The sequence below is a fragment of the Triturus cristatus genome, chromosome 7 (genome assembly GCF_964204655.1).
Source record: "Triturus cristatus chromosome 7, aTriCri1.1, whole genome shotgun sequence".
Lineage (NCBI taxonomy): Eukaryota > Metazoa > Chordata > Amphibia > Caudata > Salamandridae > Triturus > Triturus cristatus.
In genome coordinates, this window is record NC_140590.1 from 600,271,929 (window position 1) to 600,284,234 (window position 12,306).

The 12,306-nt window shown below is 38.6% G+C and overlaps 1 protein-coding gene across 2 annotated transcripts in view; it reads left to right on the plus strand.

Moving 5' to 3' along the window:
* Positions 1-11,994, plus strand: part of HLF (HLF transcription factor, PAR bZIP family member) — a 311,511-nt gene extending 299,517 nt beyond the window's left edge. The window contains exon 4 of one of the 2 annotated variants that reach the window (XM_085617163.1): positions 6,122-11,994. In XM_085617163.1, coding sequence (XP_085473289.1) covers positions 6,122-6,340 — 219 coding nt within the window. In that variant the 3' untranslated portion in view covers positions 6,341-11,994. The remainder of the gene's footprint in view (positions 1-6,121) is intronic. The other variant, XM_085617164.1, reaches the window with a different exon arrangement.
* The last annotated feature ends 312 nt before the right edge of the window (positions 11,995-12,306 follow it).

The window sequence follows — 12,306 nt, forward strand, 5'->3', positions numbered from 1 at the left end:
AAAGGATCTCTGTGACAGAAGCAGAAACACATTGAGCTATGTACATCAAATACAGTTAGGTCATCTGTATGGTTCATGTTCTTTTCAGCAGGCATATTAACCCTCTGTACTACATTAGATGAGTTAAAACTTCCAATAGACAAAACTCCCATCTCTCTCCAGTATAAAAATAAACCACAGGAGATAACAACCTTGATACTTTTATTACAGCCTGAAAACTGCGGGGTATACAAGGAACTCAGCACTGAGAGTGAGAAATGAGCCATTACGCTGGACAGTCCTGCTGATTTTATTACTGGGGGGCGATATTTCAGCACTGCTGCAAATCCGGCTCCCAGTAACAAAACCGCCCCTCTACCCCTCCAGCCTCCTGGAGGAAACACCCGATGCCCGGTACGGCCAGTTCGGCATTCTTTCTGTGGTCCTCCAGACTGCCCATGACCAATATGAGGGGCAGAACCATTCTGACCTTTCCCTAAGTGGTGAGGGTGGTTTCCTAAAAATCATCCCTGTCCACATATTGTTTACTTTTATGTAAGTAAGATACAAAGAAAGAAAGACTTCCCACTTAATACAGTTTTAGCCATCAGAGATCCCAGCAGGTGATCTTACACTACCACCTTCAGGAGCGAATATGACAATCACAAAACATAGGACTTTTATATACATTTGCTCACAAAAGAACTCACGGTGAGTGTGCCACCAGCAAGGTTAGCTGCAGATGAGAAGCGATCTCAAGGATGAAGCATGCTACATGGTGTGGGTGGGAGGTCATAGTCCCATTTTATGTACTACCCATTTACATGAGTTTTCAAATAAAAACAATAATATTTCCTCTGCATTGTATGTATGTATGTATTTGGTATTTCTGGTGCGTCAATAGAGTCAAAAAGCTGCAGGACACTGCAAAGGGTCAAAGACAAGCATAAAGTCAACCAGTGAAAGGAGAGGTGGCTGGTTTCTAGAAAGTATCTAGATGTGACAAAGTGACACAGTCATGCGGTTACAATAAGTTTATTGAGGAAGACACTCAGTAGCACTTACAAATAATCTCTTTTTCCTTCTTTCCTCATGTCCACAGTATTCATTTCCAGGCTATTGTGACAAAATACAAAATGTCACCTTCAGTAGCATTTAAATCAAATAAGTAGTTACAGTATATTCGGTATGGCCTGCTCCATCATTCGGGAAGTACATTTGTACCATGAGATTAATGATCTGGGGTTGATTTGCTTTCACCATCATTTGGGTGAACTTTGGCTATTATGTATAAAAAATACCAAATTCTGAATATTCGGGCATGGGTTTTTCTTGTTTCTGCCCCTGTAATTTTCATATTCATAACTGTGAGTAAACTCTTCACCAAATAGGTTCCTGGCTCCTTTAAAGTTGGTGGTACTCGGGCATCTGACAAAAATCAGGCCCTGCACTGCTGGCAAGGTTCTTCACGCCGTTTAGAGTCGTGGGAACTCCTTTGCTTCTGGATTTGCTCTTGAAACGCGTTGCTGGCAGTTCATCTGCTGCAGGAAGTCAAGCAGAAGAATGTTGGAAGCCCCGCTCTATGTAGGGTGGGCATCTGACACTAATGTTTCATGTTTGCAATTGTTATGGAAAGCATGGCCCTCACAAACATGAAAAAAACAGAATGTCGCGCACACAATGCTCTTACAACTAGCATACCGGTGTTAACAGGCAACACCTCTGCAGATAATCAAAATCTCTGTGACTGGATAACCACGGCAGGTCACCGATTAGGCCCTATCAGCTTTAAGAATCCTAGTTTTATTAAAACTAAAAGGAAGGCCCCCTGGTTCTCACCTGTTTTGAGATCAGAATTGGGAGAACTAAGAGTATTGGAACGGAGGTGGCGCAGGCACTATGAGGTCACTGCCCGCGATACCTACAAATGGGCTAGAAGAAAATACCATGCAGGCATAAAGTCAGCCAAAAAAGCCTACTATTTACAGGCCATCTCTACGGCAGCCCAAGAGCAAAAAGAAATCTTTAAGATAGTTAAGGATTTTATGAATCCATCAGTTCTCTTGCAGGAAATTCCGCCATCTCAAAATCTCTGCAATGAGATATCGGACTATTTTGAGAATAAAATCCTCGATATTGTGAGGACTTTTCCTCCAGTGTCCCCCATCCCAGGAGCTGTTGAAAGAATAGAGAGGGTGAAGTCCCCAACCTGCATGGAAACATTTGTTCCTGTTTCCCTTGAAGATACCTTCAAAGCTATTCTTGCCAGTAAATCTGGATCCCCCTTTGATCCATGCCCTCCTTTGGTCCTACAGACCCTAGTAGTAGCAATTAATCCCATCATTAATGGTATCATCAATTCATCTTTAGCTACGGCAGATGTTCCCAACGACTGGAAGCTTGCTGCTGTCAAGCCTCTCCAGAAAAAGGCACGAGCCGATCCAACCACCCTTTCTAACTTACGCCCGATCTCCTTGCTTCCGGTGATGTCCAAACTGACAGAGAAGTTCGTGAATAACCAACTTACGAGCTTCCTGGAAGAAAATGATATTTTGCATCCAAATCAGTCAGGGTTCCGGTCAAATCATTCTACCGAGTCTGCCCTGCTGTTTACAGCAGAGACCCTTCGTATGGCCATTGACCAGGGAAAGAAGGCTGTCTTAATTCTACTCGACCTGTCGGCAGCCTTTGATACGGTCTCACATAACACCTTAGTGGACCGTTTGGCTGCCGCAGGAGTGGATGGGGTGGTTCTGGCTTGGCTTAGAAATTTCCTTAGGGACAGACGCCAAATCACAGTGCTAGGTCATTACCAATCTGAAGCTAAGGTCCTCAGCTCCGGAGTCCCCCAGGGATCGAGTCTAAGCCCTATACTTTTTAATCTGTATATGGTTCCCCTGGTAAAACTGATCGCTTCTTTTCAGATCAGTACAATCTCATATGCTGACGTCACTAAGCTTATCCTAGTACTGGACAGGGAGCGGTCTGGCGCTGAGGAAAATCTTAAAGAGTGCCTAGCAGCAACATTTAATTGGATGACTGATAATCACCTTAAATGTAATGCTGGAAAAACTGAAATCCTGCCATTTGGAAAGCAAAATTAGTTTCCCCCGAAAATCTGTTGGCCTGATGATGCAGAAGCCCCCCCCCCCCCCCCCAACACCATTACATCGGCCCGAAATTTGGGCATCAAGTTTGATAACCAACTGTCCTTTAAACGAGAAGCGGTTGCCGTAGCTGGCACATGTTTCCACATACTAAAAGCCTTAAGGAAGTTTTTTGATCTTCTTCCGTTGCCAGCTAGGAAAACGGTCGCAGTGGCCCTAATCACTTCCAGGTTGGACTATTGTAGTAGCTTATATGCTGGAGCCAATAAATCGATACTTCACAGATTACAAATGGTCCAACATGCAGCGGCCCGCCTAGTATTACGTTGGCCCCGTAAGTCATCAGCCTCAGCAGCACTGAACGCGCTTCATTGGCTTCCAATCGGTAAAAGGATTCTTTTTAAGATCCTTTTAATCACCTTCAGGGCTTTTCAACATCAAGGACCTAAATACCTATGTAATGGCTTTAGACGATACCACCCGGCACGTTGCCTAAGGTCTGTGGGTCAGAATCTGCTTGTAATCCCCAGATTCAAGCTAGCAACTAAAGGCGGCAAATCCCTTTTTGTGTTGGGTGCCAAGGCCTGGAACAAGCTCCCTCTTTCCTTACGATCCTTGTCTCATGAAACTCAGTTCAGGAAGGCATTAAAAACATGGGTATTTTCCCTTACCGACGCAGCTTGCACAGCAATGGTGTAAATATGTCGTGTTTAGCGTAATTTGTGTCTATTCCCTCCAACTCTGCCATCTGGGTTGGGTGAGCGCCAAGATACTCCCTGGAGTGATAGTAGCGCTATAGAAGTACATTTTACATTACATTACATTAAATTACGTTAGGACAATACCTCCGAGCATGTCAGGGACGTATATGTTTTGTTTTTCATAAAGAAACTCCCACCTTGCAGGTTTGCTTCTGAGAAACAAAGAAAATGCAGACCGGCCATGTCTGAACTTTAGAACAAATTTCCTTCCTAGTGGCGAGGAGCTCTATTTATGGCAGGTCCTCTGCCACAACTCTAAATGAGCTTCAGTATATATGTCAATAAATGGCCTAATGAGGTGGGACACTTCCGCGCAAAGGCATCCTCTTGATGTATTATGTGTCGGTAACAGTGATGTACACCATCTTTACAGGTTCTGCTTTCTACTGTAGTCTCACCCATTCATCTACCCAGGTTCACTGTCAAACTAATGTGGCCGTTCGTTCAAGGCATTGGCACCTGCTCTTTGGAACTCCTTATCTCTTCCTATCCGCAGCACCCCCAATCATTGGACCTTTAGAAGGTTGGTGAAGACCTGGCTTTTCTCCAACCACTAATTTCTCTTTAACTCTTTACTCTTTTTTGACAGTCAGCGTTGGGACGCCCCGTTGTTGGGGCAGCCATGCACTCTTATAAATACTATAACATAATATAAAGATAATTAAATCTCTGAACAGAATTAGTTACATACAGGAAACATCAAAAATGGGTCTCTGTGGTCAGTATCCTTGGTGACTGTACTTTGTTTTATGTCAAATTTGTTAAAATATGCAGGCTATATCACCAACATAAATATGTTTAAAGACATGAAATGTATTCCAGGTTGTCAGCAAGACTTTAGGTTACATTTCTTATCTTAATGAATGTGTTGGCAAATGTATTATCATTATGTTTTCACAGTAGATTAGCCCTAATTTAAACATATAATCAGTACTAGCAATGACAGCAAAAAGACATTAATAATTACAAGAGGCTTGGGGGCACATGTAATACTTTTTCACACAACCCGGAGTACCGAGCAAAGTTACTGTGCTATATTGTGTGAAAGGGAGAGAGCAGAAATGCTCCATATTTACAAAGATTAGCAGCATTTCTGTTCTCTTCTTGCACTGGTGCACTGTGTGCTGCCTAGTACCAAAGCGCCGTTGCACCACCGTGCAAGGTTGGCCTTGTAGCAAGCTGGATTGTTTCTGTTTAGGAAGGTACACCTTCCTGTGCAAAAACAATCCTTAGAGGCATTTTCCTCTTTCCATGTGTGCTGCAGTATGCAGCACACATGGAAAGAGGAAATAACAAGGAGAAATAAATACATTTCTCCTAGTTTCACCTCAATGGGGAAGGCGTAGCATTTTGATGCATTCCCAGGTCTACTAGCTTTAGTAAATCTAGAACGTGCCAGCATCCACAGGTAGATACGTGGGAACGCCCATGCTTCACCCATGGAATGCCTCCCAAATTGAAATGAAACGTTATGCAGCGTTGTGTTACATTTCTGTACAAAGCCATGCAGGGCCGGACTGGGACAGAAAATTGGTCCAGTTACCGAAATGAAAGTGGTCCCCGTTAGTGAATTAAAGAGATTAAAAAAAGTGCCCCACTTTGCAAATTGAAACAGTTTTGATCTTACTGTGGAAATGTTTTCTAAGATATGGATGACTCCATGCATTTGTGCTTGGCACAGGCCATGTTTCTGGTAATATCAGCAAAATCAACAGTACAAACAGGTGCACCAGACCATAAAACTGTCCCACAAATAGCCAAAAAACAGGAACACTCACAGACCTGTCAGACCAGCCTTTGGGTACTGCCTGATTGCCCTGCAGGCCAGTTGGACCCTGAAGCCACGCAAGGTGGCAAAAATTGCCCCTTGCATGGCTTTGTACATATTACTGAAGTCTTTGCTTTATCCTTTCATCACATAAGGACGACGCAAAAGCTTCATTAATCTGAGCCTTGGTTCTCATATTCATTGACAAGTGACAATAATCACTGGTTGAGCTACAGTAAACCATAATTGACTATTGTTTGACTGTGCTTTTCACAATCCTTATCAATTACAAATTAATGTTCCCTGCTATAGAGGCCGACAGATATTTCCTAGGCATATGTATTTACACTTTGCGAAGAAGATACTGTCAAACCACGCCATTGAAAGCAATTTGCCATGATATCATTGAATTCAATTGTAGTGGAAATCTAAAAATGTATATCCTCATTATTATTATTTTTTCTAAAATCTAACACCATGTTTTTTTTCCTTGTTTAATTAATGAGCAGGATGAAAAATACTGGGCAAGGCGTAAAAAGAACAACATGGCTGCAAAGCGATCAAGAGATGCCCGAAGGCTAAAGGAAAACCAGATTGCCATCCGTGCATCATTTCTCGAAAAAGAAAATTCTGCTCTCCGCCTGGAAGTAGCTGATCTGCGCAAGGAGCTCGGTCGATGCAAGAACGTGCTGGCAAAATATGAAGCCAGGCATGGTGCTCCGTAAATGTATGTTGCCTATGGTTGCTGGCAGTTGAATAGATGGACAATGTGTACGAAGTTGGATCGTTCCACATCGGAAGCAACGTTTTTGCCATCTGCACTTTACCAGAGGAAAAAACAAACTGACTGATATTCTTATTTTGTGTGGTTGTGCTTGTACATGTGTGTGTGTGTGTTTATCTCGGCACTTCCCATTTCATGTTGTCCTTATTACATGTGGCTATATTTTTCAAGAAGCTGTTAAACACTGCTGTCGCATTGTTCTTCTTTGCTTTGGTTCAGATTCTAGATTTTTCTGTCACACTGTTCTTCTATTATAAACACATCCCAATGGGGGTAGATTTCTTTTTTTGAGAGTATACATTATGCAGTAAATACTCCAGAAACCAAAAATTGCAGATGATGGGTGCATCCTGTTCTCTGCTTCAGCTACAAACATTTTACATTCACTGTACCTTCCTTATGTTCTTTCTGATATTTGTTTCCATATTTGAAAGTGCTATTGAATTGAATTAACTCGTTGATTATTGTTTTTAAGAATTGTTTTACAAGTTATATTTTTTCATTGGTCATGGAAAGAGAATCTTATACACAAGAGAACACATCATTGTTTTTTGCACAGTCTACCGAAAGCAATAAAACAACTTTATGAGCTATACCCGAACATTGAGCATAACAAGATTCCGTACAGGTCATTTTTATCGTAGTGGTTGTGCTAAAAATAAAGACTGGCTGATGTGCATCCTTCAAAAAGAAGCAAACATTAACAATGATAGAGTGATATATGTGTTGTGTGGCACTGACTACTTCCTTGTTTAACCACTTTGCACCCTTGTGAGCTAGTGCTGGGGTGCTGGTATTCAAGGAGAGAAGCTGCATTTATCAGTAAAACAAATAATTTGCTATGCCAGCACTCACAGAGTTTGTTACAAAGGGCCATGCACACTTATTGTAATGCAAATAACAAACCGGTAACATGTTTTGTTTTTCTAAATGGCTTCCTGCTCTATAATTCAGAAATAAATTTGGACCATGCGGTTAAAGATCTGCGGTTAATTTTCTTCACCAACTTTTGGGTGCTAGAAAATGAAAACAAATAATTGCCATTGCAGTCTTTCTTGCATATGTTCCTGTGTGTTGCCCAAGAGAATGACCCTTTTCATTCAGTATTATTAATATGTTATTCTCTGCGTTGGTATACAGTTCTTCAATTGCATTTTGTTTGATATATTTTACATTTAGTCCACTTCACAATGTGTTGACTGAACAGAGAAACCATACTTCAAATTTGATAGTGTATTTATATGGTTGTGAAAAGCCCAAGTGGGGGAGCCCTGTGACGCCTACGACAGATAAAAATATTTTGTTACTCAAATTGATAATCACTGTACAATATTCATGATTACATTTATTTAAGTTTACATTTATATTTCTAGCATTGGGGGTCAGATGTTGCTTAGTTTGATGTGCTTTTTCAGTGTTTATTGATCATTTATAAATAATATGCATCCCCAGTGGGAGAGAAGTTAGCTTTTCTTTCTGTCATTTGTTTTGATCAGTTTATTTAAAGATGAATTGTCATTTCTTCTTCCAACTTGAGACCATTTGGTTCTCTGGTATCTAATTTAAGTATGTAGATTGATTCCACTCCACTTTCTGTAACTTAACATTCTGTCACCTCCTCTTTTTGTTATTTGTGTATGGTCAATCCCAAAGTATTAATGAGTGAGATGTTACTGTTGTGCTTTGTTGTAAAGTCTCTTGTCACCGGATGATTTCTGTCTACATGTTTTGGCCCCAAATGTAGTATTCCCCATGCACCTTTTATTGCTCAGACATTCCAAGACATATATTGCATTGCCTGTTTTGCTTGTGATTATTTTGTTTATACTTATCATTCCTTTTTTGATGGGGATCTTTATCCTGTTTTACTGTGGAGCTGTATTTAGATGCTGTTGGACCCCTTGTACTTTCAACCTGTTTATAAAGCCCAAGATGTCTTTGTGTGCTAAAATATCTTTTAGTGGTTTGCATCTTCTCTATGGGATTGGTACCGCTTGGTTATATTTATGACCTTGTATGCCCATAGCATACTCCAATATTTTGTCAGTATTTTCTTTATCGTTTTGGATGATTTGCTATACGTTATTGTTAGTTTTGAGGAATCCTGTTGTGTGGGTTTCCTCCCTAGTTTGGATTTCCTTTCTGTTCCTCTGTTCCACTCTTCACTGTGGATTCTGATCATCTTTATTGGAGTATTCCCTATCATTAAATCTTTGAATGGCATTTTGCATTCCTTTTTCAAAATCTGCTTGTGTACAACTGGACCTTATTGAATTGTAACTACTTTTTAAAATATAGATAGTTCCTTGCATTAACATTCCGTCAGCTGTTTTATTTAAGTTTTTATTGAAACTCAATTCAAGTTAATAATTCATGATGCAATTTAAGAAATACATTTTGAGACAGCTCCTTGCCAGAGTCCCAGCGAGACATTTATATTACTTTATTTCCCCTGGCCTATAGCTTACCAGGATTATCCGAAATGTGCACCTAATTTACAATGTGCGGATGTGGTGCTTGTTGCATTGCTTGTATCCGCTTCAAGATTTCTGAATGGAATCTTTTCTCATGTAAGGTGCTATTAGCAGCAGTTTATTTTATGTGCATTCTAGTGTTTATCACATTGCTACTTAAATACGCCTCAAAGTCCAGAAAGGTCATGCTACATTTGCTCATTCTGCTTATAAAGTTTAAATTTAGGTGACTTGAATTAAGCTTTTGGTAGGAATTGGAGCTCTCTTGCCCTGGTCATCTGTAAATTGATACCATTGCATTATGTGTTGTGTGTATTCTTCATTCTTCATGGACCATACTATTCTTTCTTCCCACCAAACCATTAGCTCATTGGTTTAAATTTGAGCAAAGCTCATGCCATGACTGTGAAATATGGTTCCACAGTTTGGTGCATATATTTTGAAGCAGACTACATTTAAAAAATATATACAAAATTAAATTGACCTTCCATATACCAATGCAGAGAGTTATAAATAAATTTTACTGAATGAAAGGAACCCACTTGGACAAAATGCTGAGACATACAAATTAAAAACTCAACTGGCAGTTGTATGTTTTTACTTTCTTTCAGTACATATATAGCATAAAAAAAATATAGCGCTTGGTATTGAACAACTAGGTCAGAAGAAGGTTGAGGGACCAAATGTTTTACCTGTTTGTTATTTTCACTAAAATGAAAAACACAGTACACTGAAACCACCTCTGGGAGATTTGGCAGTTATTTTTGTGTGGCAAATCTTTTGTTGGAGTTTATTATATTTATTTTATTTTTATACTGCCATACTTGGCCCAAGGGCATTATAGTGCTTTACAAAATAGCACTTTTTTGTTATACATTTTTTAAGGCATGAGGATTTTAAGGCCCGGAGACACAATATGTTGAGCTAAGGTTTGAACCTAGATCATATGTCAGCAGCTCCAGTCATTAGGCCACATCTCTTCCCCAGAGATGACAATTGGAATCATGCGGCATGGAAGGACCAAATAATGCAGCAGGATTGCCTAGTTAATGCAACAGGAAAAGGTACATTATATGTCATAATGCGCCACATTTTGTGACAATATTCTGCTGCTATTCTGCCATTTTACACACGTTAACATTGGCTTGGCAGAGGGTTCACCTCATTAGTCATTAGTATTAGTTTAATAATTAAATACTGCAATCAGTAACAGAAAAGTGACCGGCCAGTGCACACCAAAGGGCCTGCCTCTGTGCAGCAGGACATGTTTCAGAGTTTTTTGTAACTTTTGATGCATTTTTTGTTGTTGTTAAAATCAACAGACTATATATATATAGATATAGATTTAGATCTTGATATAGACACATATAGATATATATGGATATCTTTCTATCTCTCTCTCTCTCTATATATATATATATATATATGTATCAACAACCCCCTTGTTCTTCAAAGAATCACGCACAGACACCACTTCATTTTCTCTAGTTTATTGGAGAATTCTCGGTCATGAAGTGAAGCGTTTCCGCCAATCCTGGCCTTGATCACATACATGCCGTAATAGTGAAACACATCTTTTTATATTGGTCACATGATGTGTAGACATCAAAAACATACTATAACAAGCATCACATAATGAAAAATTCATAAACATTTCGTGAAAATCAGGCAATGTGATCAAATTATTTTAAAAATTATTAAAACATCTAAAGCTAGAAATTAACACATCATTTATTGTTGCATATAAGTGGAATGGGTATGTACATAAATTACTGGATAAATCCATTGATGTGTGCTAAAATCATCAAATTCCTCACTTATGTTATTGATTGAATATAACATTCACATAAAAATGCTGAGATTGCTATATTGGGTAAAGCCAAATAGAGCAGATGCTTATTCTTACATTTCAACAATAGATGTGAGAACCCTATAAATCACTGGATAAATCCCATAAATATGCATAATTATGGTCGCACAGCACTAAGCCTAGACAAAGAGCCATTTGCTTGTCACTTAAGCCACGGTTCCCCAAATAGGTATTTCACATACCCTCACTACAGATATATTTATATATATATAAATCCAAAGGTTTCAACATAAGGAAAACAAAAGTGCACTCACTGAGTTATATTAAATAGTATGTGATTAGTTAAGCACTATCTACTTGTAAATGTTTTACATTTTTCTTAAAGTTAATTTTGTCTAAAACTTGCATAGACAGTTTTAGAGAGAAACTCAAAATCATTTAATTCTCCAAGTACTACAAATCTTAATGTGTATGTCAGACTCATAAGACAACATTAGGGTATTGCTTTAGAAGGGCAAGGATATATTATTTGCTGTATCCGATACGATTAGTCAAAGAACAACCAATACACTAGTAAAGAGAAATCTTTAAAAAAAATACTGTACACCACCTGAGTTGCACATGAGTAAGCGCGTTGTAAGTTCTTTTCATGAGATTTAAAAAAGCTTCCCTGAATTCATATTTGAGGAGTACATTTTTAGACTTTTTGGGAAACATTTTTTATGGGTTTACTTCAAAAGACAACAAAACGTGTGAATATTTTATAGAAAAGTTTAATACAAAGGAAATTACTCTTTCTTAAAATAAAGCACAGCGAACAAGAAAGTACTACATTCGTGTGTTAGAAGATTTACTTTTACTTGCTGTTACTTTTGAAAGCATGTGTCACAAATAAATTAGAAAACATGCATGCCAGACAATTGCATTCCCCCAGTGCTGAGTTAGACTGTAAATTGTTTAGTACCACAAAAAGGGTAGTCAGTTTTCAGTGATGTGTATTTTCTCTTACTTATACATTTAGTTGTCTTTTCAAAATACATATTGTTATTTCATTTAACAAAGTCAGATTTCTCTTTGAACCTCCTACCAGCAATGTGTCCCAAACCTATGGATCCTAATTTCATGTTGATTTTATGTTTTTGCTTGTAATGTACGAGTGGTAAATTTAAACCTAGACTTATTATAATTAATGTAACAGTAATTGATGTATCTCAAAAAAGGAAGTGTGCTGCTTCCTTTCGTTATTCTAATCCATGTAATGTTTTATTGAAGACCAAAAGAATATATATGATAAAGTGTTTACAAAATATGTTTCATTTTGTGGTGTACCATATTTTTGAGGTGCATGTACTGGCAGTGTATTTTAAGGCACACAGTTCTTAATGGAGTCAGTTTTGTATATGAAATACAGGTTTTGGGATAAAGAGATGATACACATATTCATCTCATTGAAACTAACGTGTATTTTGCTACAAATTATAATTTTGTAATAAAGTACCATGAATTGTCACTGTGTTTCACAGTGCTTCTGCACTTTCATTAGTAACCGAGCATATGCTCAACTGTGAACACTTAATTTACCAAGATAATTATTTATCAAATGGATTCCTTTAATTAAAGTCC